This window comes from Panthera tigris, chromosome A2 (genome assembly GCF_018350195.1).
Source record: "Panthera tigris isolate Pti1 chromosome A2, P.tigris_Pti1_mat1.1, whole genome shotgun sequence".
Classification (NCBI taxonomy): Eukaryota; Metazoa; Chordata; class Mammalia; order Carnivora; family Felidae; genus Panthera; species Panthera tigris.
In genome coordinates, this window is record NC_056661.1 from 1,535,597 (window position 1) to 1,560,412 (window position 24,816).

Sequence of the window (24,816 nt, forward strand, 5' to 3'; positions counted from 1 at the left end):
GAGGCGGCACTGGAGCGACACAGCAGAGGCAGGGACGGGCCGCCGGGGCCTTCCCGCGGAGGTGTGTGCCCGTCCACCCTCCTGGGACCACAGGCGGGCCTGGGGGCGCTGCACCTGCTATAGAGCTGCAGGGGGCTCCTGCCTCCCACGTCCCCGTCCCTCGGCTTGCACAGCGTGTGCCCGGTCCTCTCTGAACCCGCCAGTGCCAGCACGACCGCGGTCAGCGCCTGACAACCAGGGGGGCCGAACTGAATCCCCGGGAGCCGGTTTGGCCAGAAAGCCAAGGCTAGAAGCAAGATGCTGGGGCTCCCGGACACTTGAGGTTTGCAATTTTATTAAGAAAACAAAAACAAAACCTATACAAGAAGGAAACCCCATTCCCGCGGTGGCGCGTGATGCGGGAGGGGCAGCTCCGAGTCCTCGGGAGGCTGTGTCCCGGGCCCTCCGAGCCCGCTAGGCGTCCTGCTGCTGGATGAAGGGGTTGGGGATGGCTTCCATGCCGTCCTGCGGGCAGATGAGCACCACAGACGTGCCTCTGCACACCACCAGGCCCAGCTGCCGGGTGTCCTCTGTGAGCTTGTACTGGTCGTCGGGGTCTGCAGAGTGAGAAGGAGGGCGGGCGTGAGGCGGCCCGGAGGCGGCATCCCGGCCTGATGGGAAGGCCGCATGCCAGGTGGCGGGGGTGGGGGTGGCGGCTCTGAGGACCCAAATCCAAGGGAACCTGGTGGCCTGGGTGCAGGCCAGGTGCCTCACCCTCACTCCTCAAGCCCAGACACATAGCCCTTGTGCCTGGGTGAACCACGGCCCACGAGGGCCAGGAAGAGGTCTGGCAACAGTGTCTGTACCTGCCCTCCTCCTACAAGGACAACACAGCCTGGGGGACGCTGGCTCACGAAGCTCATTGGGGGCCCTGGCATCTGAGTCAGCAGAGGTCCAGGGACCACGCTGCGATGAGCAGCTGGAATAAAAATCGGTCTGGGACTCCTGGCTCCTGCAAAATCTCGGAAGCCGCGTGGGGGCACCGTCCGCCCCATGTCAGCGGGCAGTTAACGGTGGGATGAGAGGGACCCCGTGGAATAGACAGCAACCGAACCTTTACTGCTTTTGCACAATGTCAGGGGAGGGCCCAGTGGCCCAGTGCATCAGAGACCAGGGGGTAACCACTGTTCTGGGGCTGAGACAAGAGGGCACGGACTCCTGCCACGGGTGAGTCCGGCCCCGCGAGGAGCAGGCTCCGTGTGGAATAACAGCGTGCAGCCGGGTGCCTGGCCTGCTTCCGAGTGCAGGGTTTTCCCAGTGGACCCATGCAGTGGGGCTGTCCTTTCACAAAGGAAGAAAATCATCCTGCCTCCGGGATTCCAGCTTGGGCGGACCCGGCAGGAGGACAGAAAACGAGGGCAAAGCGACAGACCTGGTGGCGGCCATTCTGCCGAGACCAAGCTTCCGCACAAAGGCCCCTTGGCGTCCCTGCTAATTTTTCACCAGGGTAACAGCGACAGTGCCCGGGGGGGCAGGACCCTGCCTCCCTCCTAGGTCTGGGTATCCCCTTAAGGTTTCAGGCAGGCTGAGCTGGAGAACTAGACAGCCGATGGGCAGGTGCTGGCCTGATGGAGGGTCAGGGACTTTGGCGACAGGGACCAGGGCAGGGAATCAGGGGAACAGGACCCCCTGTTAGCAGCAGAGTCCACTTGAGGACACAGGAGACAGGGGAGACCAGCTGCCTGGTTCACAAGGACCGTGTCCTTCATTCAGGGGCAGGTTGGTGGGTTTGGAGCAGTGAAAAATTCAGGCCTGGCGAGGAGCTTCCGAGGCCCGTGGCTGTGCTCACCTCTCATGTATTCGACGGTACCATCAAGTACGAGATTGAGGAGTGGGTCGAACCCTTTCAGGATGCCGCTGGCTTGTAGGAATCACCGAGAAGAGAAACGGAAAAGCGTAAAACAAACAGTCTTTCCAGGGACAGGGGCACACGGCGCCTGGGAGGCAGTACACGGAGATGGGGGCTCACCCCCAGGAAGGGGCTGATGTGGGAGGGGCCTCTCCGGGGCGGGAGGGATCAGGGACCAAGGGGAAAGTGAGGGGGCTCCAGAAGGGGAGCAGTGAGGATGACTCTCACCCCCCCCATAGCGTGGTTGGCAAATGTCTTCAGCAAAGGGCCGGCCGGCGCACATCTGCACATTTCAACCACGAGGGCTACATGGTCCCCAAGGCAACAACTCCACTCTGCCCTCCTGGGGCGAAAGCAGCCAGACCACAAGTAGACGTTCAGGTGTGGCTGTGCCACAGCGAAACCTCACAATACAGAAATGTGAATTTCAGGTAATTCACGAGCCATACAAAAGCAAGCGATGGCGAGCCTCGGATACAGTAGGACTCTTCAGCCACAGGAAGGAGCTGTGTGACGTGCCCTGAAAGCCCCCTGCCCCTCCTGCCTCACTCCTCCCATTTTCAGGCCTCCCTGTCCCAGGCACGGCTGGCAGAAGCACGTGGCAGAAGCACGTGTCCCCCCGCGTCACTACAGCACGCAGCTGTAGTGTCCACACAGAGAACGGGCTTGGGCATGACCAGCAGCCAGCCCCATGTGGCATAGGGCGGGGGTCTGCAAACTGCGGCCCGCGGACCAAATCCAGCCTGCTGCGTTCCGCGCGGACCTTCGCTGGCACCCAGCCGCATTCGCTTGGCCACGTACTGTCTATGGCTGCTTTCACGCTGCAGAAGCAGCGCTGAGCAGTTGTGACCGGGGTCCTCTGGCTCGCAAAGCTTAAAGTACTTCCTGTCTGGCCTTTTACAGAAAATATCTGCCAGCCTCAGACTTCCTGGGCTTGAGCCCCTGGCTCTGTGCTTCCTCTCTCCCTGCCTGTCTCTGCCCTGCAAAACAGATTACGAGAATCCCCCCCGATGGGGTCGTGAACAGCACGGATGGCAATAACATACGGGCATGTGGCACGGAGCCCGGAGCAGGGGACCGGCACCCGTGGGTCTACCCTCCTTCATGCGGCGCGAGTGGGGTTCTAAAATGGAGCTAATGGGGCACCTGGGTGGCGCAGTCGGTTAAGCGTCCGACTTCAGCCAGGTCACGATCTCGCGGTCCGTGAGTTCGAGCCCCGCATCGGGCTCTGGGCTGATGGCTCGGAGCCTGGAGCCTGTTTCCGATTCTGTGTCTCCCTCTCTCTCTGCCCCTACCCCGCTCACTGTCTTTCTCTCTCTCTCTCAAAAATAAATAAAAAACGTTGAAAAAAAAATTTTTTTAAATGGAGCTAATACCCCCTCCCTGGTGACCACTGTGGGCAGCCCCTCCCCTCAAGTGTGTGTGTGGGGGTGCTGTGAGTGCCGGTGGGGTGCCTACTCCTAATGCGATTAGGTTATTTTGACGATAAGGAGGAAGGATTCTGTAGATGTGACGAGAGTCCCCAAGTCGGCGGACCTCTGGTTCACCTAAAGAGACATCACACTGGGTTGGCCTGACCTGACTGGATGAGCTGCGAAGGGAACAGGAATTTTCTGCAAGAAAAAAACTGGAAGTATGGGACAGGTTTCCCTGCTGGCCTGGAAGGAGCAAACTGCCCCGCTGTGGACAGAGTCCTGGGTGAGCCAAGTGTCCTGGACACCTGCAGCAGAACACGGGGACTCCAGTCCTGCAGCCATGAGGAACTGAGTTCTACCAGCAACCAGCAGGCTTGGAGGAAGGCCCTGGGCCTGAGGTAAGAGGCTCTAAGCCCCCCCCTTGACCGCAGCCTGTGAGAGACCTTGGGCCCAGGGCACCCAGACTCCGGACGCACACCACGAGGTGATAAATTCGTGTTGTCCAAGCTGCTGAACTGGTGGCGGTTTGCTATGGAGGGCGGAAAACCAGGACAGACACCCCAAAAAAACAAGAGCTGCATCTCGTTCGTAAGTCCGAGAGCCAGCATGGCGCGGACGGGGCGGACGTCTATTTGGGTTCAAATTCTCTGTGCTGCCGGCTACGCACAGTTGCATGCGCTGTGTTTTATTATTTTTTTTTATTTTTATTTTTTAACATTTATTTATTTTGGAGACAGGGAGAGACAGCATGAACGGGGGAGGGTCAGAGAGAGAGGGAGACACAGAATCTGAAACAGGCTCCAGGCTCCGAGCTGTCAGCACAGAGCCCGACGTGGGGCTTGAACTCACAGACCGCGAGATCATGACCTGAGCCGAAGTCGGCCGCTTGACCGACTGAGCCCCCCAGGCGCCCCATCATGCGCTGTGTTCTAACCCTGCTGACGCCACCCGATCATCCGTGAGAAGGGATCCGGCTCGCTGTCTCATGAGATAAACTGAAGACCAAGAGGCAGCTGAGTAAATGAAATGTTGGTTCAAGTGCTCGCTGCTGTCAGGAACGATGCAAAGCACCCCCGTGACCCTTTACTCCTTCCCCGCTGCCGCCCGCCGAGGAGGTGGAGAAACAGCTTTGGGTGACAAATGAAGAAGCCGGGGCTTGGAGCCACGCCGTCTGGCTCCAGAACCCAGAGGCTAGGCCGGGCAGCCACCATGCCCAGGCCACACTGCCTACGCGCACGAGCGACACTGGGCCTCGCTCCTGCCCTCTCCGTACCAGGTTCCAGATGCAGAGGTCATCGGCGTGTTCACATGCATAAAGCTGGGGGCTGTGACAGGTGATACCAGAGGCTTACACCCAAGGGGCATGGCCTGGGGAGGAGACTCAGGGAAGGCTTCCCGGAGCAAGAACCTTGAGCTGAGAGCAGGAAAAGGACTCTGAGGTTAACCTGGCGTTAAACAGACCGCAAACGGAGTCACCTGTGCCAAGTGGACACCACCACACGGAGACAGTTTCAGCAGTAACTTCAACCAGTCAGTCTGGAATTTCCCCGCCAGCACCAAGTGCGGCCATCTTCCCGGTGGACCCCCAGCCATCCCCCAAAGGAAGGTGACCTCCCCTGAAACAATCCACTCTTTGTTCCTGCATCCTCCCGCCTACAAAAAACCTTCTGTTTGCTACAGCCTCTCCGCTCCCTTCCGTCTGCTAGATGGGTCGCTGCCTGACTCACGGACTCTTGAAGAAAGCCAACAGATCGTTAAAACTCCCTCAGTTGAGGTCTTGTGCTTTAACACGGGTAACAAGCTGGCCTGGGAGGAGCACTCCAGGCAAAGGAAGTGTACACCTCACGTCCCTGTGGTAGTTGAGGGCTCCACGTGCCACGGAGAGGTACGAAAGGCTGTCCTTTACCCTAAGCCAGCGGGGGCCTGGAAGAACTGAGCAGCAAACACGGAGATTCACCTGTTTCTAACGGGTCTCCGTGGCCCACTCTTAGAGATCGGCTGTAGGGGCAGTGGTCTCCACCGGGGAGATGTCTGGCTTGCTTGTCAAAACGAAGGGATGCTCCCGGCACCTGGTGGCATCTAGGGGTGCTGCTCAACACCCCAGGGTGCCCAGGGCAGCCCTCACAACCGAAAACCATGTGGCCCCAATGTCACCGGTGCGGCGCCTGAGGAACCTGGTGTAGGGGGATCGGCGAGGGGCTGCGACCGCTGCCCGGGACGGGCTCGGAGAGAGAGCACCGCACAGGAGGCAAGCCGGGAATCCCAGTCCCGGCTGCAACTCTGCGCCTCTAGGTGGTTGGGACCCGTTCCCGTGCCTCAGTTTCCCCACGTTAGAAGGCTGGTTCGAGTTATCCGAGCAAAGTGCTCAAAGCGGTGCCCAGGCATCAGCCACCATTCTCGCCTCGGCCGTCACTCACCCTAAACCGTTTAGGGCGTGGGGGCGGCGGGCTCTCACCTTCGCGGCCTCCCTGAAACTTCACCCGGATCGTCTTGTCGATGTACTTAGATAAGTCCAAGATGCTCTCTTTTTTCTTCTTCTCTTTGTCCTGCAGGGGAAGCAGAGCGCGTGAGGCGCAGAGCGCCGACGGGTCCCACGCCGCCCGCCCAGCCGGCCCTGCCGCGCGCTCACCGCCATCTTGCCGCACCGCGCCGCTCGGCGCAGGCGCTGCCGCCGCGCCCTTTGACCCTGCCCTCGCGCGCAGGCGCGGAGCACACAGGGCGCAGGCGCGCCCAGGAGCGACGGGGCGTTGCTGGGAAACATCTGCCGACGCCTGCGGACCGGCCGACATGGCGGCGGCGGCGGCGGCGGCGGCGGCGGCGGCGCTGGCGCGGCTCGCGGCGGCCTTCCTGCTCCTCGCGGCCCAGGTGAGGCTGCGTCGGCCCCGCCGGCCCCGCCGGCTGCGGCACCCGGGCCCTCTGCCCCGGCCCCGCGCAAGCCCCGACTGGTCTGGCCTGGGGGCCCGCCTCGGGTTTGCGCGCCTCCAGCGCGGGTGGCCCGCGGGCCCGGAGCTCGGCCGTGACCTTGCGGGCCTGTCCCCGGCCAGCCTCTCTTTCCTGCCTTGGAGCCTTCCCCAGCTGCAGCGTCACTCAGCTGTGCCGGGGCCTGAAGTTTGGGAACTCCCTTACCTCCTCAGGCCCTGCTCTGTCTCGAGGTCTCCAACCGCCGCCGGGGGCGCCGCTGCCTGGCCCCGTGGCCTTGGGCAGGGGGCTGCCCCTCCCCGAGCCTCAGTTTCCCCTTGCGCGCGTTGTTAGCGCCCACCCCCGTGGTTGCGGTGAGCCGTCCAACGCGGCACCCAGTGCCTGACTGTGTCCGGGAGCGGCAAGGGGCCCATCCTGGGAGTGGGGTCGAATCGCCGCCCTGCATTTTGTCCCGTGACCTTGGGCAAGGGAGGTCCCCTCTTTGGCCGTCTGTTGCTCTTCTGCAAAAGGAAGAGAGGAGCACAGCGAGGATTGAGCGAGATGATGCATGGGGTGATTTACGTGCGGCGTGCATCTTCTTGGGCACTTAAGTGAAGGGTCTCCCCGGGGAGTGGGGGACCTGCCATGAGCCGGCTGATGTACATTATCATAAGCGCCTTTTTTATTTTCAAGTGCTCTCTTCCCTGGGTTATGCAGTTCAGGGGATGGTGTCCCTACAGCCCTGCACCCACAGCCATTAACCTTGATGTATCCCAGCCCACCACCTCCACCGTATCTCCTGGTGGCCGGTGTTCTCTCTGTGGTCACTTTCGTCTCCCGCATTCTCCAATCCATCCTGGACACAGCAGGAGTGACCTCTTTGAAAGTGTGTCAGGTCTCGTGGCATCCAGATGAGAGCCTTCCCACGGCTTTCAGTGCATTTGGGAGGCCTCTGTGGTTTGGCTGCTTGGGAAGAAACTTCCTCTCCTTTTCTATTTGCGGAGGGCACTCAGTTCTCTGGTCTTCCCCGTTTCTCTGGGATGCCCCTGGTCATCCTTGTGGTCTCAGCTTGCTTGTTCTTCCCTCCTCCCCAGAGACGCTCTCTGGGACGCCCCCTCCCCAGCCCCCAGCACTCCTCCTGATGCTGCTCGCTCATTTTCTTGTCTGAGCAAGCTGAGGGCAGGGACTTTGAGCTCTCCAGACATTTTGAAGGAGAACGAAGTGAGAAGTGGACAAAGGGCAATGGGAGCACCATGGAGAGAGGGACCTGGTTTGCTTGGGGAGGCTTTTCAGAAGCAGAGGCACCTAAAGGGTGTTCTGTAGGGTGGATAAGAGTTTGCTAGGTCTCTCTCTCTCTCTCTCTCTCTCCATCTCTCTTTGTCTCTCTCTCTCTCTCTCTCTCTCTCACACACACACACATACACACCAAAAAAAAAAAAAAAAAAAGTCCACGCTCCTGGATAGGAAGAACAAATATTGTTAAAATGTCGCTAACTACCGAAAGCAATCTACATATTCAATGCATTACCTATCAGAATAACACCAGCATTCTTCATGGAGCTAGAACAAACAATCCTACAATTTGTACGGAACCAGAAGAGACCCCGAATAGCCAACGCAATCCTAAAAAAGAAAACTAAGGCTGGAGGCATCACAATCCCAGACTTCAAGCTGTATTACAAAGCTGTAGTCATCAAGACAGTATGGTACTGGGACAAAAACAGACACTTAGATCAATGGAACAGAATAGAGAACCCAGAAATGGACCCACAGACGTATGGCCAACTAACCTTTGACAAAGCAGGAAAGAATATCCAGTGGAATAAAGACAGTCTCTTCAGCAAGTGGTGCTGGGAAAACTGGACGGCGACAGGCAGAAAAATGAACCTGGACCGCTTTCTTAAACGAGACACAAAAATAAACTCAAAATGGATGACAGACCTAAACGTAAGACAGGAAGCCATCAAAATCTGAGGAGAAAGCAGGCAAAAACCTCTTTGATCTTGGCCGCAGCAACTTCTTACTCAACACTGGAGACCCTTGTCTCCAGAGGCAAGGGAAACAAAAACAAAAATGAACTACTGGGACCTCATCCAAATAAAAAGCTTCTGCATAGCGAAGGAAACGATCAGGAAAACTGAAAGGCAGCTGACAGAATGGGAAAAGATATTTGCAAATGACATATCAGATAAAGGGTTAGTATCCAAAATCTGTAAAGAACTTATCAAACTCAACACCCAAAAAACAAATAATCCATGGGCAAAAGACCAGTCTTTTCTGAACAGACACTTCTGAGCAGACACTTCTCCAAAGAAGACAACCAGATGGCCAACTGACACATGAAAAAATGCTCCACATCACTCATCATCAGGGAAATACAAATCAAAACCACAAGGAGATACCACCTCACCCCTGTCAGAATGGCTAACATTAACAACTCAGGCAACACAGATGTTGGCGAGGATGCAGACGAAGAGGATCTCTTTTGCATCGTTGGTGGGAAACAGCCGCTCTGGAAAACAGTCTGGAGCTTCCTCAAGAAACGAAAAATAGAACTACCCTACAACCCAGCAATTGCACTACTAGGCATTTATCCACGGGATACAGGTGTGCTGTTTCGAAGGGACACTTGCACCCCTGTGTTTATAGCAGCCCTATCAACAATAGCCAAAGTATGGAAAGAGCCCAAATGTTCATTGACGGATGAATGGATAAAGAAGATGTGGTATATATATACAATGGAGTATTACTCAGCAGTCAAGAAGAATGAAAGCTTGCCATTTGCAACAATGTGGATAGAACTAGAGTGTATTATGCTAAGTGAAATTAGTGAGAGAAAGACAAATATGTGACTTCACTCGTGGAAGGGAAGCAAAAATAATATAAACACAGGGAGGGGGACAAAATAGAAGACTTTTTTTTTTTTTAATGTTTATTTTTGAGAGAGACAGAGACAGAGTAGAAGCGGGGTGGGGCAGAGAGAGAGACACAGGATCTGAAGCAGGCTCCAGGCTCTGAGCTGTCTGCACAGAGCCTGACGTGGGGTTCGAACTCAAGAACCGTGAGATCATGACCTGGGCCCAAGTCAGACGCTTAACCAACTGAGCCACTCAAGAGACTCTTAAAGATAGAGAACAAACTGAGGGCTGCTGGAGGGGTTGCGGGTGGGGGGATGCGCTAAGTGGGCGAGGGGCATTAAGGAGGACACTTGTTGGGATGAGCGCTCAGTGTTATACGTAGGGGATGAATCACTGAATTCTACTGAAATCATTGCACTATATGCTAACTAACTTGGATGCAAATTAAAAATAAATATATTATTTAAAAAAAACGGGGAAGATAAAAGCCGAAGCAAATGTGACAAAATATTAAAGTGAGTTGAGGGGCGTCTGGGTGGCTCAGTTGGTTAAGCGTCTAGCTTGGGCTCAGGTCATGATCTCACAGTTCGTGAGTTCGAGCCCCATGTCCGGCTCTGTGCTGACAGAGCCTGGAGCCTGTTTCAGATTCTGTGCCTCCCTCTCTCTCTGCCCCTCCCCTGCTCACACTCTGTCTCTCTTTCAAAAATAAACAATAAACAAATACAGTGAGTTGAGCTGAGTACGTATTTCATACTGTCTCATAATATAGTTATTTTATAATAAAAATAAAATTGTAGTAAGTAAATAATACGAAATTAAATCAGTAAATAACTTCACATTAAAAAAGAAAAAAAGTTTGCCAGGTCTCAAGGCAGAGGGAGGGTGTTGCCGGTGATGGGAGGAGCTTGAACAGGGGTGGAGGTGTGAGAGCTGATGTTTTATTTTGAGAAGGTGAAGAGGCCACTTTGGTGTGTAGGATGATATCGTGCTCACGCCCTGAGAGCCCTGAGAAAGACGACACCCCCAAGGAGGCCCTTCAGATGCGCTTGAAGGAGGCTCGGCGGGAGGGCAGGGGGAGGGGCAGCGGTGGGCGTGGCTGGCGGCCGAGGGTAAAGGGCAGGCTTTCGCCGCGGCCTCCTGGGCGGACGGAGGAGGGCAGTGCTCCCGGTGCTGGGGCGTTCGGGCTCTCTCCGGGGCGGGACCTCGACCTGCGCGCCAGCCGCGGAGAGCTTTGTGCGTGCCCTTCGCGGAACACGGCCGGCCGGTTGGGTCTGTTGGCCGTGAGACGGGGCAGACGGCCTTGTGGCGTGCAGGTGTGGCTCTCTCTAGAAGTTTGGGTCCTGCTGCCTGGGAAGAAGACTAGCTTTCCACCGGGTAGGAGGCTGCTTGCCGACAGCCCTGAATTCATTTGCTACCATTTTGTGACCCTGGCTGGGGGACTCCCCAGATAGACACATCTCCCCGGTGGCTACCGGAAGTGTACTGTCAAGGCCAGTAACAGACCCGGAGCAAAGTTGGTTCCCTTCCCACCCCGGTACTCCCTTCCCCCTCCGCCACCTGTCTCCCCTCCTCTACTGGTCCCCACCTCCCCACCTGTCCCCTCTGCTCCTCCTGCACCTGTCTTCCTTTCCTCTATCAGCCCAGGCCCTCCTCCACCTGTCCCCTCTTCTCCACCTGTCCCCTCTTCTCCACCTGTCCCCTCTTTTCCATCTGTCCCCTCTGCCCCTCCTCCACCTGTCACCACCCCTCCTCTGCCTCAGCATCTCCAAGCTTCCTGGGTTCTTATTTCTCCCCCCTCTCCTCCTAAGACCTACCAAGTCTTAGAGGGGAGGCTGCTTCTGGCCTGGACGCATTCACTCTTCTCAGACCCCCTGATGGGAATGCATTCGCGGTCCCCCTGAGTCACGGTCTCCCTCACCATTCCTGAACCTACTTGGTGGCCGTGACACGTCGGAAGGCGGCCTGTCCATTATCCCAGACCGGGACTGGCCAAGCACCACTTGTGGCATATGGGGTCCTTTTGAGGAACATCTTCTGGTTCCTTTAACTCCGTGGGGGAGGAGACTGTACGCGGGCATCCGACGGAAGCGCAGGTTGATTTAGCAGGAGGCTGCTTGTGCCAAGTGTGGGGACGGAGGTCTGTGCTCTGCAGTGACCTTTCTGGAAGCTTCTACTCGTTCCCCTTTTACACACGTGACATTTTTCTCCAACAACCTGGGTCCCACCACAGATCAGGGGTCAGCAAAGGTGTCCCGCAAAGGCCCAGATGGTGAATATGTCTGGCTTTGTGGGCCACGTGGTCTGTGTAGCCACTGCCCGGCTCTGCCGTGGTCACTGAGAGCAGCCGGAGGCCCTGCGCACAGGAGCGGGTGGCCGCGCTCCAATGAAACGTATTCAGGAGCACGGAAGGTGGGGCGCAGGAGGCCGGTGGGTTGGGGATCGGATGTGCTCCATAGCGGCCCACGGTGAGGAGGTGCGGGGGTCCTGAACGCGGGGTGGCCCATTGGAAAGAGCAGACGGCCAGGCACAGTACGCGGGGCCTCAGCCAGGCTGAGGGATGCCCTTGGGGCACAGTCTGGTGGGAAGAATCTGGAAGAGGGGGACATTAGGAGTTAGGAAGTTCTGTCTCTGGTGGAGGGACTGAGGTGAGCGGAGGTTGGCCAGGGCAGGTCGGGGAAGGACACAGCCTTAGCGAGATGCTAGGGGACCTCCGGTCAGCCTCGGGCAGCCCCTGGCCCTGTTGCCACGAGCCCGGGTTCTTAGAGCTGGGTGCTGTGTTAAGCACGGCTTCACAGAGCACACCCAGCAGTCCGCGTGGCCTTGGGTCCCTGGCTCAAGGCGGCAGACGGAAACGTCAGAGTGGAGATGCCAGCTGGAAGAGAGGTGGCCGGGTGCCTCGGAGAGGCGCAGGGTGGACACCCAGTGCCTCCTGTTGGCCTCCAGGTTGCGGGTTTGGGAGGCCCGGGGGTCGGTCCACGCTCCCGCCGCCACAAGTGACCAGGGCCCGGGTGAGAAGCTCCCGGGACAGCCGGGGCCTTGCTGTGTTCCCACCGAGGCTCTGGCCGGATGAAAGCCCGTCAGGGCCCCAGGCCTGGTGTTGGGAGCCGTGAGCCATCAGGACCCTCGGCCCCGACGGCGAGGTGTGTGTCTGGCGGTGCCAGCTGGGTCCCGCCGGTGCACGTGTGTCTCCTTGGCAGCTTCTTGGGGTACCAAGGAGTGAGTTTTCCATCTCGGCCTTGAGGTGTTTGCAGCCCACGGGGAGCACGAGCTAGAGACACGGGGGCCCTAAGAGCCCTAGGTGCGCACAGCAGGATTCGGGGGGTCAGGCGGGCGCAGGGCCCCCTGGGTGTGGTGGCTGGACTCAGCCCCCTGGCACCTCGCACAGGGTGTCTCTCCTGAGACCCCCTCCCCTGTCAGCAGACCCTGGGGAGCTACTCAGACTTGGGGCAAGCCTACCGGCCAGCAGAGCAACCAAGACCTGGGTGTCACATACCACGTGGCCTGCTGGTGACAAAGCCCTCCTGAGGGACAGAGGTCATGCTCTGCGCCCCTGCCCCAGGCCAGTGTAGGGGAGGAGGCAGGAGAGGTCTTGCGAATCAAGTCCACCTGACAGCCAGGCAGCGGCTCCAGGGAGGGATGGAGACAGGGAGCGGGGACACCTTTGTGTGATAGAATTGTCACATAGATTAAGCTGGCGTTCAGCAGAAAAGAGGGCTGTCGGCCTCTTCTGTCCCAGGCCCCCAGCCACCCCACTGCCCTCGAGGGCCGTCTAGTGCTCCGAGGACGCAGATCTGCCCCTGTGCCTTGCTTTGAGTTCAGACGAAGCTTGCTGGATCCTCCTGACCCTCTGGGGGTGGCCCTTCCCCTCCCTCCTCCTCCCTCCTTCTGGGGAGCCGGGGCTAGGTGTGTGGGGAGGCAGGCTCTGGCAGGGACAACTGTGGGTGCCCTGATGATGACGTCAGCACGACCCTCCTCTGTGGCGAAGTCTGGCAGTTCCCAGCCACGCCCCAGGGCAAGGGGTTCAGTCCTGACCTGGGATCCCACTGGCTCCCAGGATCCCACTGACCGGATCCCACTGGCCGGTCACATCACTGGGTCTGACGCCCCCCCCCCGGAAAGTTGGCACCAGGGGCCTGGACCCAGCTGGCCTCGCTGGTCAGTGGCCAGATTTTCCAGGAGCCTGGTTTCCGGGGTCAGGGGCAATCCCCAAACCTGCTGGGGTGCAGAAAAGCTCCTCCAGGCCTCCTGCCTGGCCCTGTGCTCCCGGCCTCTGCCTGGAGCCCCTGGACAGACCCGCTGGCTCCCCATGTCCCCCTCGTGACGGAGCCGTGGGGGTTTCATTCTCCCCGTCCCATCGATCCTTGGAGGGCCCTGTGACGTGGTGCTGTCCCAGCCGTGAGAGCCACGGCCACGGCCAGCACCCAGGTCTCCCTCGAGAAGGTTGTCCCTGCCTTGTTTCTCTGCCATAAGATGATGGATGGCGGTGTCCCATCTGTCCTGTCCAGGGAAGAAACCAGCCCAAACCCTGAGCCAGGGGGTGGGGGTTGTCCTCCTTGTCAAGCCCCGGTGCTGAGCTCTCTGACTTACCGCCCTGTCACCCCAGGTGGCCTGTGAGTACGGCATGGTGCACGTGGTCTCCGAGTCAGGGGGCCCCAGAGGCAAGGACTACTGCATTCTCTACAACCCACAGTGGGCCCACCTGCCCCACGACCTGAGCAAAGCGGTGAGTACCCACTGGGGCGTCCCCTCTGGGGCCCTGCAGGCCCGGAGTGCTCTGGGGTGCCCCCTCCTGACTTGGGGTCCGGTCTGTGTTGCTGGCTGCCACCCTCCGCTCCCCAGCCTGCTGTCTGAGGGGACTGCTACAAGTCTCACCCTGCAGGGAACCAGCTGGAGGACAGAGGAAGGGCCTCAGCTGGGAAACCAACGTGGGGGGCCTGGTCACACTTGAGGGGCTGCTGGGGTCTCAGACGACCGTAGAGGGGCCCCATCACCTCTCCGGGGCTTGGTTTCCTTGGTCAGAAACAAAAGGACGTTCGGGTGGTGTTGAGGCACAGCCCCTGCCGGGGGCGTTGGCCACCCCCCACGTGCTGGATGGGCTCGTGGGTGATTCTCACTGCCGAGGCCACGGCTCCCGCCTGCCCGGCCCGTGTTCCGTTTGCAGTGGGTGCTGGGAAGGTTTCTGGGGGCTTTTCTCTGAGCGCACGCCACCCCCTGCCCCTCCCGTTGGCCTCGCGCTCAGGCGTGTGGACGTGTGTGTGCGTGCGGCCCCCCGCTGACTTTTCTAGATCAGGTGGTGTCAACGCCCCCTTCCCCAGTCCCTCCTGCAGCTGCGGGACTGGACGGCCTCTGTGCTCTGCTCTCCGCCTGACCTCCCGGCCAAAGGCTTCAGCAACCAGATCCCGCTGGTGGCACGGGGAAACTGCACCTTCTACGAGAAAGTGCGGCTGGCCCAGGGCGGCGGGGCGCGCGGGCTGCTCATCGTCAGCAGGGAGACGCTGGTAGGGCCCCGGGGCCTCGAGACCGGGGTTTGGTTTGCTGACCGTGGCTGCGGACGCGTGTCTCTTGGAGGGGGACCTGTCCCTGAGCAGTCGCGGGGGCTCTGGGGAGACCGGATCCCATCTCGCTCTACAAGGCCTCGGGGCAGAGCTTGGGGGGTACCCTCTGAGGAGCAGCTGGCATGGGCCCACATCCCACGCGCCTGCCTCTCCCCTAGGCAGGCTCCCCCCCCCCCCCCCCAGGGCAGAGTGACACCTGAGCAACCTGACCCCAAGGCTTGAACACGGAAGGAGAGCTTTTCCTCCTCCGGTGGGGAGGGGCAGACACCCCCCCACACACACCCACCCCAGCCCAAGCTGCCTCTGGGAGGGCTAGCTCTTCAGGCTGCCTCGCCCTTGGGAAGCCAAGGGCCCCCCTCCCGCCACACCCTCCTCTCGGCCCCCAGGTCCCTCCAGGAGGCAACAAGACACAGTACGAGGAGATCGGCATTCCCGTGGCCCTGCTCAGCTACAAAGACATGCTGGACATTTTCCAGGTAGGGTTTCCCACGTCCTCCGGTCTGCGGCTTTTGCCAGGCGGGCAGTGTCTGGCGGGCAGGGGTGGGCAGGGACCCACGAGTGAGGCCGCCCACCCGGGGCTGGTGGTGCCACTGACCCGTGGGAATGGAGACGCTGGCCCCAGCGCTCAGAGCGCCCAGGCTCCGGGGCCTCTTTGCCGAGCGGCAGCCGGACACTGGCTTCCGGGCCAGACCGGCCGGCCCCGCCCACATGCCGGAGACCCCGAGCTTGGCTCTCCCTGCCCACACACGGCCCCGTCTGACCAGAGGCCTGTGTGCACCCACCATCGGGGGAGTTGTTGGTTCCAGAACAGGCGAGCTTCCAGACACAATTAAAATGGAGATGTTCAATCTTTGTGGAAGCTTCTAGCAATTTGCAGGACATGTCTTGATCCTGATTACAGCCTCACAGCTCCCCCAAGGGAACCATTGTCGGCCTCCCACACGCTTCCCGGGGCGACGTCCCCGCTCCTGCACGCGCACACGCATGTAGGTTTAGGATTCGTGTCCCCGCACGCGTGTGGGCCCCTTCACCGGACGTCGTGTGACACTTGTTCTGGCAGTTGACTTCTCTGGGGTGGGAGTGGCAGGCGAAGGCTCTCCCCGGGCCCTGGCTCCACGCGTGGGCTGGTCTGGGCTCTCTGGGTGGCCGAGGGGACGGGACAGCAGCCCCCGCCTTGAGCTCTGGTGCCTTCCCCGAGGCAGAGTTTTGGCCGATCGGTGAGGGCAGCGCTGTATGCCCCCAACGAGCCCATGCTGGACTACAACATGGTCATCATCTTCGTCATGGCCGTCGGCACCGTCGCCCTCGGGGGCTACTGGGCCGGGAGTCGGGATGTGAGGAAGTGAGTGTCCCAGGGAGACCTCTCCCTGGCCGCCCAGGGAAGCCCGTGACGTGGTCAGTGCCGGGTTCGGGTCCGCGGGTGGTCCCAGCACTGGCCGAGGGCATCGCGCCGCTTTCCGTCGAAAGCGGCCGTCACAGCTTGGCCCCCTCGCCGCGTGGTCTCGCGAGGTCCCTGGGGTGGGGTCCGGCGTTCTCGTCGAAGGGACAGCAGGGATGTGTGGTGGGCGTGGAGAGGGCGCCCCTCGGCCCCGTGGACCCCCGCGTCCTGCCGCCCCCGCCTGTCCCTCCCTGTTCCTGTGCCGGCCGGCAGGGTGCCCCTGACCCACCTGTGCCTCCCAAGAAGGTACATGAAACACAAGCGGGATGACGGGCCCGAGAAGCAGGAGGACGAGGCCGTGGACGTGACGCCCGTCATGATCTGCGTCTTCGTGGTCATGTGCTGCTCCATGCTGGTGTTGCTGTACTACTTCTACGACCAGCTCGGTGCGCCCCCGGCTCACCAGAGGGACGCTGAGGCCCCTACCCCCGCTCCCCGGCCGTGGGTCCCCCGTCCACCCGCCTGCGGGGTTCCGCCTGAGAAGTCGGAGGTGGGGTGAACGCGGGCCGCCATCGCCAGCCCGAAGGAGGGGGCCTGTGCTCGGGGAAGCGTCCCTCTCGTCACCAGGTGCCGGCCACCCAGCTAGGCTGCACCAACGCTTGGAGCCCTTTCTCGGGCGGGGGGCAGGGCGGGAGACCCAGGCGGCCCCCGGCCCTCAATGCTCGCCCCACCCCACCCCGCCCCGCCCCGCAGTCTATGTGATCATAGGGATCTTCTGCCTGTCCTCCTCCACGGGCCTCTACAGCTGCCTGTCTCCACTGGTCCAGAGGCTGCCGTTCGGCAGATGTAGGTAAGCCCCCTGCGGGAGGCCCCTGCCCGGCCCCGCACCCCCAGCGCTGCTCGCTGAGGTCCCACCTTGCCACCTCTCCTCGGCCTGTCCCTGGCGGTCTCCCGTCTCCTGGCCCCTGGAGCTCCAAGCTCTGCTTCAACGGTGCCGAGGACCCCCTCCCTGTCCCGTGGCCCCTAGCCAGCCTGGCGTGGCGTGGGCCGGCCACGCGTGCTCACTCAGTGCGGGCTGGGGCTCGCGGCCTCAGGAGTAGGGCAGAGCAGAGAGGTGGGTGGTGGTTCCCCAGCCTCTCTCTCCCTACATCCCATTCTGGGTCAGGCCCAGTGTCGACACCGGGGCGGAAGTGGGGCAATGTGGATGCACGTGGGTCCAGGGCAGGGGCGGCAGGGCAGGGCCGTGTGGCCGAAGGCGCTGCTGGTCCAGGCCCCTGGGGCTCTCGGCTGCCGGGGGCCAGTGGCCGAGCGCTGGAAGGTTTGAAGGAGGGCAGGGCCGGCTCGGCGCTGGCTTGGGTCTGCCCACCCCCACGTGCCAACCCCTGCTCTGTCTGGCCTGGACCTGGGGGGCCTCCCTTCTAGAAGTCAATTAAGAGGTCAGGGCAGAGTTCAACAGGGAACGGAGGCAGGGGCAGCAGGAGGCCCCGTAAGGATGAGGGCCCAGGGTTTGGGGCAGGGGTGGAAGTGACCCTCTGGGTGCTGGGTGGAGGTAAGGAACAAGCTGGCCCTGACAGCTGCGCCCCCCCCCCCCCCCGGCCCCCAGGGTCCCCGACAACAGCCTGCCCTACTTTCACAAGCGGCCTCGGGTCAGCATGCTGCTCCTGGCGCTGCTCTGCTTGGCCGTCAGCGTGGTGTGGGGTGTCTTCCGGAACGAGGACCAGTGAGTGCCCCCCACCGCGGGCTGTCCTCAGATGCTCTCTGTGCTCGTCTCCCCGCGACCGTGAGCCGGGCTGTGTGGCGGCCAGGTGCCGCCCGCGTCCGGTGTCACTGGGTTTGTCGGCTGCCACGTGAACTGCGATTGGAATGTGGATATGGTTCCCGCAAAGCCTCCTGGCCCCGGGCGCCCTGAGCGAGCGCGTGTCCTCCGGGTGCCCGCTGGTGCAGGGAGGCCCTGGCCGCCGGCCCCTGACACCACCTGGCGCTCCCTCCGAGCCTTTTCTGGGGCGGTTAACCGCTCTTGGCCGCGCTGCCGTTTGGAGCCACGACAGATTTAATTGGGCAGAAGGAAAACGTGAAAATATTTTGAGTCCTTTGTACACAAAGGGAACACGAGCTCTCACGGTTAGATTCGAGCCACAAGACTCGCTCTGTTCTTTAAAATTAGAACAGGCCCAGTTCCCTCTGCGTCTGGGCGCCCACTGGCCGCCCGCAAGCCTCCTCTTTGTTCTTTGCGGCTGCCCCGGCCGGGAGATGTTTTCATCCCGGTCTGATGAGTAACCTGGGCCACGGCCTTCTTGCCGCCCCAGCGCGGGCGAGCCTGTGGACCGGGCGGGGTGGCTTGTGTGTGTGTGGGGGGAGCTCCCTGCAGCTGCTGGGGTGACAGTCTTACCCCCCCCCCCCCGCTGCCACCTTGCAGTCCCTGAGCCCCCATTTCTGGGACCAAGAGATTTGGTGTAGAACCTGGCTGGTGAGCATTTGGCTTTGCTAAATCACATAAAAAATAGTTTTGAAGCAAACCTGAGTCCAATAGAGTCCAATAGTTGCACAGTGTCCCCACCCCATCCCCCCGCCCCGTCCCGTGATGTGGGGGTGAACGCCACCACCCAAGAGAGACAGCCCCGGAGCACGTGCACCCGTTCCTGCCTCACTCCCCCCGCCTCTCCCCCGGCCTTGGTCCCGTGCCTGTGTCTTCACAGCATGGGGTCAGGCTGGGAACGGACAGCTTGCACAAGCTGGGAGCCAAGGTGGCCAAGGAGGGAGCGACCCGCCGGGTCATAGCTCTTGGTGGAGCCCCTGCCCCAGCGGGTGACCACCACTCTGCTCCCCAGGTGGGCCTGGATCCTTCAGGACGCACTGGGCGTCGCCTTCTGCCTCTACATGTTGAAAACCATCCGCCTCCCCACTTTCAAGGTGAGGGTCCCAAGGAGGTGGGGCCGCCGGATGGGAGGGGGCTGTGTCCTCAGGGCGGCTGCAGGCCGGCCCGCCCCCGTGTCCGCCCAGGGTGTCCCGGGTCCCCTGTGGACAGCATGTTCTTCGTGCCTCTGTCCGTCCCGCCACCTCTCTGGTGTCAGGGCTTAAGGATCAGCCGCAGGATCGCCTCCCAGTGTGGCGGCCACGCCAGTGACAGCTTGGCGCTGAGGACGCTCGGGTGGGGCCGCAAGGGGGCCGCAGGGTGGGGCCCTTCCCCGAGGCCGCCACCGCCACCGTGGCGGTGCCGGGTCAACTTCCTGCTGGTGAGCCGGCACACACAGGCAAACGGGGGCGGCAGCGCCAGTGCGGGCCCCGTGGGCAGGACCGAGAAGTGCACGGGAAGACGTGAAGAAGGGGCGTCACCGCCCCAAAGCCACAGTGCCGGTCACAGAATGCATGTCGCTGGAGCCACCTGCCTTCCAGCTTTTCCATCACTCAGAACCGTGGCCTGATTCACGTGCTGCCCTGGTCTCCCGTGGCTCCAGGGGATGGGACTGGATTTGCTCAGATTTGCCCCTAGCTGCTTTGTCCCGTGGGCACGGCTGAGCCTTGTGGGGGGAGGTGGGGGTGGGGACGCGGCCTGGGGGTGTGCGCCGGGGACCCTCTGAGCGCAGCCCCTCAGGACGTCCTCTCCCCAGGCCTGCACGCTGCTGCTGCTGGTGCTCTTTGTCTACGACGTCTTCTTTGTGTTCATCACGCCCTTTCTGACCAAGGTGGGCGCCCTGCCCTGCCCTGCCGCTGCACCCCCTGCCCCCGTGCCCCTTCTCTGACACCCCCCCCCCTTTGTTAGAGTGGGAACAGCATCATGGTGGAGGTGGCAACCGGGCCCTCGGACTCGGCCACCCACGAGAAGGTACGTAGGGGGCCCCCGGCCGGGGCGCTGCCCGGAGAAGAGTGCTGGGCATGCGCGGCCCCCCGGACACGCCGCTTCCTGCTCCCCCCAGCTCCCCATGGTCCTGAAGGTGCCCCGACTGAACGCTTCGCCGCTGGCCCTGTGTGACCGGCCCTTCTCCCTCCTGGGCTTCGGGGACATCCTGGTGCCAGGTACTGGGGTGCGAGGTGGGCGGCCTTGGGAGTGTCCAGTGGGTGGAGCCCGAGCAGAGCAGGCGGGGTTTGCCCCCTGGGTGGCGGGCTGGCCTCTGGGCCCGTCTCAAAGCAGGGACGGCCGTCACACGGGATGCCGCCGGGCCCACGCGCCTTCTCCCCGCAGGGCTGCTCGTGGCCTACTGCCACAGGTTCGACATCCAGGTGCAGTCGTCCAGGGTCTACTTTGTAGCCTGCACCGTGGGTAAGCGCCCTCCTTGTATCTGTCTGTCCTTCGTTCTGTCCTTGTCCCCCACTTGTTTCTTTGGTTACCAAAGCCATTGCTACAGAATCGACCTGTCCTGTGGAGCCCGATTGCTTTGAGAGTTTTCCAGACCGGCCGGACTGCTCACCTCTGGTCAGCCCTTCTGGAGGAGCAGCGAGCCTGCCCGATGGCGCGTGTCCCTGTGCATGCGTGTCCCCCGCCATGGGGGAGGGGCTGCCTGATGACTCCCTCCCCCGTGTCGTGGGCCGCGTGCACAGGCCCCGGCAGCCCACCCAGCAGAGGCGAGGCCCTGTAAATGCCCCTGGTAGCACCAGGACAACCGGGGCTGACCTTCCGGGCGTACTTTGGGGTCGTCTGGGTCTTCCCATCCTGGTTCCTACGGCTGCAGGCACGCCCCCTCGTCCCCTTTGCCGGCCCTAAACCTTCCCTTGGGCTTTACACACCACACTCATCCTTCAGGTACCGTTGCAAGGGCTTTGTGTGTGTGAGCCGCTTGGCCAGTTGTGTGTGTGGTTCCTTGTCGAGCCTGCGGACCTTGCGGGCGGCGGGCGCCTTTCTCCTCCGCAGCCGCAGCCCGCTCCCGTGGACCGCCGGTAAGTGACGCACAGCTCTCCCCGGAGGTGAGGACCGCCGAGCGAGCCGCGATCTCGGAGGAGGTTACTGTAGCCTAACTCCTCGAGGAGACGGTTGCGGATTTACCGCTGCGGGATTAGCGCAAAGAGCGCCTGCATGCCGGCCCTCGGGTTCAGCAGCGTGTGCGTGCGTGACTGTGTGTGCAAGTACGTGTGTGTGCGTGCGCAGACGCGCGCCCTTCTATGCTGGCGCTCACGTATGGAACCGACGTGCGGGATTTATTCGGACCTTCGCCCCTCGGGGCTCCGTCGGGTATCTCGTGAGAATGGAAACAGCCTTTCGCACGATCACAGCTTGTTATGAACGTTTGCTTTTGTAACTTTGTGCGGACGTTACTCTTCTCCAGAACTCTCTTCCTAGCTAAAGGCTGAGCAGACAGGTGCTCAGGCAGTTAACGGGCCTTTCTCTCGCTGCCCCTGTGGCTCCAGACCCGGGGCGCAGCCGTGGAGCGTTGCTCATTCCCCCCTTCTCGCTGGCGCCCGGTGGGACCGGACAGGGGTGTGTGTGCCGGAAGACGCAGGCGCGTCCGTGCGCAGGCAGGCAGCCCCCTGCCTGCCCCGGGTGCCCCATGCGCTACCGTGTGGCGGGCGCCCCGCCTCTCCGGTCCCCGTTCCGGCACCCCGGCCACAGGCGGGTGCTGGGCCGCGGGGCCACCCGTGGGGGTAACACGCCGCCCGTCTCTCCCTGCAGCCTACGGGATCGGCCTCCTGGTGACGTTCATGGCGCTGGCCCTCATGCAGCGCGGCCAGCCCGCCCTCCTCTACCTGGTGCCCTGCACGCTGATGATAAGCTGCGCCCTGGCGCTCTGGCGCAGGGAGCTGGGCATGTTCTGGACGGGCAGCGGCTTTGCGGTGAATACCCGTTTGCTATGACTGTCTGCGAGAAATAATAACCCAATAAGCCCTAACTAGAGTTAAAGTTGAGTAAAACCTCCTAGTTTCACGACTAAACCCCGCGGCCTCTGTCCCCGTTCCCAGAAGGTTCTGTTTGGCGTCCTGTCCGTGTGGCTCTGAAGGGTCCGAGCCGTCCCAGCAGAGGGGACATGCTTGTGCCGTCCCACTGGGCGTGGCTTGAGGATGGTGCTAACAGCCCTTTACTAAAGGTGCCAGTCCCGAGGGACCGTAACACCCCAAATGATGGGATACTGGCTTCCGGCTGCTTCAGCCCTTGGGAACACAGTGCCAAGCTGGGGGGGCCACCGAGGTCCTCTGCCAGGGTGGGGGCTGTCCGCCCAGGACGGGGAAAGGGCAGGGGGCCCGGGGGCGAGCTGTGCAAGCCCAGGTGGAGGAACCAAGCTCAGCCTGTGGCGCCACCGCCCCCCTCGTGGAGTGGATCACGGCCAGTGGCTCGCTGTTCCTGGTTTTTGAGACAGAAGAGGAGAGGGACGGAGGCCAGTCTTGGTGCAGCGCAGCAGAGTCGATGGGACGAGGGCACGCGTTTCGGTGGCGCAGGGACAGAGCTGACGCCCTGTGGGTATGGAAAGGCTGCGGCTGCCTCCGCCACCCGCTGCCCTGTCAGTAGCACACAGAGGTGGGCGGCACCGGGACCAGCCTTGTCAGTTACAGGAGCTCCTGAGTGTGACATGTGTCCCTCTGGAGCGCTGCTGGTTGAGCGTGGTGTTACCGTGCCAGGTTTTTTGGAAGTTGAAACTCGCACCCTCTCCGTCCTGGCCTAGAGGCGCCGAACGGAGCAGGGCCCCAGGTTAACCTGATAGATGAACCAGATAATGTAACCTATGATAGGGCCTTGGGCCCTCCCGCGGGCCCTCGGGGAAACGCTCCCGGCTTCATCGCCCACCGTCTTCAGAGGCTCTCAGTCCCGAGGAGTGCTGGGTTTGCCAACAGGGCAAAGTTCTGGAAGGTTCAGGAGGCAGGGGGAAAAGGCTCAGCGTTTCTGCATTGGGTCACCGGCCTGTGGTCCCGCCTTCTGGCTGGTGCTACTTGACCCCAAGGGAAGGTGGCTCCTGGGTCTGGAGCTGGACCCTCGGGGGACGGTGACTCATCTGCCCTCCCCTGTCCACTGTCCCCGGCTTTCCTGTCCTCGTCCCACGCCTGACTGTGGCCTCTTCTCTTACAGAAGGACCTACCTCAGTCTCCTTGGGCGGCGTCTTCAGCCGACGGCCCCCAGCCCCAGATGGACTCAGACACTGGCCTCTCCCAGCCGCCTCCAGGCGAAGGACTGGCCAAGTGCTCCCTGCCCACGAAGCAGCCCCCGGCATCGTCTGCGCCCGAGGAGACCGGGGCCAGAGCACCCCCCCAGGAGCCCACGAGCCCAGCCAGCCGCACCCCTGAACCCACAGGCCCGGTAGGCACCTCGGCCTAGATGATGGCGCAGACTCTCGGGCCCTCGCTGCTGCCCCTCTGCGCCGAGAGACCCCGAGACTGGACGTGCTCGGCCCTCCCCCCCCAACTTGGTGCTCTGGTCTGGCCGATGTCCCCGCTGTTACTCCTCCTTGAGCAGAGCCCAGCTGCACCCTGGACCCTCTCCAGCTCCTGCTCCCAGCTCGAGTGGCTGCCGTGAGCCCCCGGACCGACGAGGTCACCCATGTGGAGCGCCCAGCTCCACGGTCTTGCCTGTCAACTCGGTGGTTCCTCGGAAAGGGCAGGAAGTGCCGCCTCCGACCGCCCACGGCTGCAGATCCGCCCACATCTGGTGCTTACCTTGCCGCCACTTCCCTCAGGTTCTCTCCTGTGCCGCGCCTGCGCGTCCCCAGGGACGCCGGCCAGCAGAGCCCAGTCCGGCCCCTGGGCCCTGGATGTCTGGACTCAGGATGCGGGCCCGGCTGGCCGGGTCGGACCTGCCTCTGTGTCGGCAGGGACTGAAAGCGGCGCCCGGCGTGATGGGCCACCCCTCTCGGGCCCGCCTGGCTCTCCCAGCAGCCAGGGCCGCCCATGCCTGCGCTCCAGCTTCTCCGCCTCTTAATAAACGGCCATGACTCGTTGAGCTCCGTAGTGTCACCTCTTGGGTGTGAGTCTCTCGGACCACCCTTGTTGGGGCGGGTGGGTGCCAGGCCGCACCCTCCACGGCGGCTGTGTCTTCTGTGTGGGCTCCGTTTGGTCTTTCAGCTTAGAGGGACTGGGGAGGGGGGCACCGTCCTCTCGGCATCTGCACATTCTCAACCCCACCCCGGACCGGCCTCTAGCGACACCACCGGCCGGGCGAGCATACTTTTTATTTAAACCGCCCAGGAGTTTCTGCAACGTGGAGAGTATTCTGGAATCGGCATTTTGTCTTCTACCTCACCGACAGGGTTCTCCGAACGTCAGGACAGAAATGCCGCGGTGCAGCGGCCCCCGTGCCAGGGCCATGCCTGTCTACGCAGCTTACAGACTCAAGTTCAGAAAGACATAGACCCTCCAGCCGCACGGTCCCAGCTGTCCCCGACGTGTCTGCTGATCAGTTGTAGACAGCAGGCAGGGGGTCAACCATGATCCATTCCAGAAAATACCAGCACCAGACAGACTCACAGCCTTTGTCAGCCATGCTTCTCTAGAAGAAATGGTTATTCCAAAAAAAAAAAAAAAACAACAAACCAGACGTTTTCCACCTGTTTCTGTGTGTCTCTTAAAAAAAACAGGTGACCTGGGAGGGAGACCAGCTGGACCTGCCGGCCCCAGAGAGCCCCTGACTCGGAGGCCGGAGCTGGGGTGCAGCCCTGGGCAGCCGGGGTGCCAGGCCTGAGTGGCCCCCTTTGCACATCGGCCCACACCTTACTCTAAGCCATTTTGTATGTCGGTGTAGGAGCCGGGATCTCTCTCTGTCTTCTGTGTTTGACAAACATCAAGGAATTCAAGGCGGCTGTTAGTTCCATTTGCAGTTTTTGCCTTCTGTATTTTTGAAGGGAAACAGCATGAGTGGGGGAGGGACAGAGACAGAGACAGAGACAGAATCCTAAGCACACTCCACTCCAGG

The 24,816-nt window shown here is 61.6% G+C and overlaps 2 protein-coding genes across 7 annotated transcripts; one reads left to right on the forward strand and one right to left on the reverse strand.

The window, feature by feature from the left end:
- Positions 1–317: 317 nt before the first annotated feature.
- On the reverse strand, positions 318–6,011 carry LSM7 (LSM7 homolog, U6 small nuclear RNA and mRNA degradation associated). The gene is made up of 4 exons (XM_042977678.1): positions 5,933–6,011; positions 5,759–5,849; positions 1,829–1,900; positions 318–596 (listed from the first exon to the last, which is right to left on the reverse strand). Exons 1-4 carry the CDS (start codon positions 5,936–5,938, stop codon positions 454–456), a joined length of 312 nt encoding a protein of 103 aa, XP_042833612.1. The 5' UTR covers positions 5,939–6,011; the 3' UTR covers positions 318–453.
- Positions 6,012–6,060: 49 nt separating this feature from the next.
- Positions 6,061–23,847, forward strand: SPPL2B (signal peptide peptidase like 2B). Of its 6 annotated transcripts, none has more exons than XM_042977672.1 (16): positions 6,061–6,168; positions 13,663–13,782; positions 14,345–14,557; positions 15,001–15,090; positions 15,817–15,956; positions 16,296–16,438; positions 16,746–16,842; positions 17,596–17,712; positions 18,821–18,902; positions 19,601–19,675; positions 19,753–19,815; positions 19,907–20,006; positions 20,173–20,250; positions 21,595–21,755; positions 22,277–22,377; positions 22,981–23,847. In XM_042977672.1, the coding sequence occupies exons 1-16, from the start codon at positions 6,091–6,093 to the stop codon at positions 23,210–23,212; spliced, it is 1,890 nt and encodes a 629-aa protein (XP_042833606.1). In that variant the 5' UTR covers positions 6,061–6,090; the 3' UTR covers positions 23,213–23,847. The 6 variants fall into 6 exon arrangements, with proteins under 6 accessions (XP_042833606.1, XP_042833607.1, XP_042833608.1 ...); XM_042977673.1 differs by having other exon boundaries at positions 16,299–16,438; XM_042977674.1 differs by having other exon boundaries at positions 14,375–14,557.
- Positions 23,848–24,816: the final 969 nt, after the last annotated feature.

Excerpts from the sequence above, each read along its gene's own strand:
- SPPL2B (XM_042977672.1), top strand. The coding sequence starts at position 6,091 with ATGGCGGCGGCGGCGGCGGCGGCGGCGGCGGCGGCGCTGGCGCGGCTC. Across the intron at positions 17,713-18,820 it reads GTCTTCCGGAACGAGGACCA|GTGGGCCTGGATCCTTCAGG; the intron begins GTGAGTGCCCCC and ends TCTGCTCCCCAG. Across the intron at positions 20,251-21,594 it reads CTTTGTAGCCTGCACCGTGG|CCTACGGGATCGGCCTCCTG; the intron begins GTAAGCGCCCTC and ends CTCTCCCTGCAG.
- LSM7 (XM_042977678.1), bottom strand. Across the intron at positions 1,901-5,758 it reads GTTTCAGGGAGGCCGCGAAG|CCAGCGGCATCCTGAAAGGG; the intron begins GTGAGAGCCCGC and ends GATTCCTACAAG. Across the intron at positions 597-1,828 it reads TACCGTCGAATACATGAGAG|ACCCCGACGACCAGTACAAG; the intron begins GTGAGCACAGCC and ends CTCACTCTGCAG.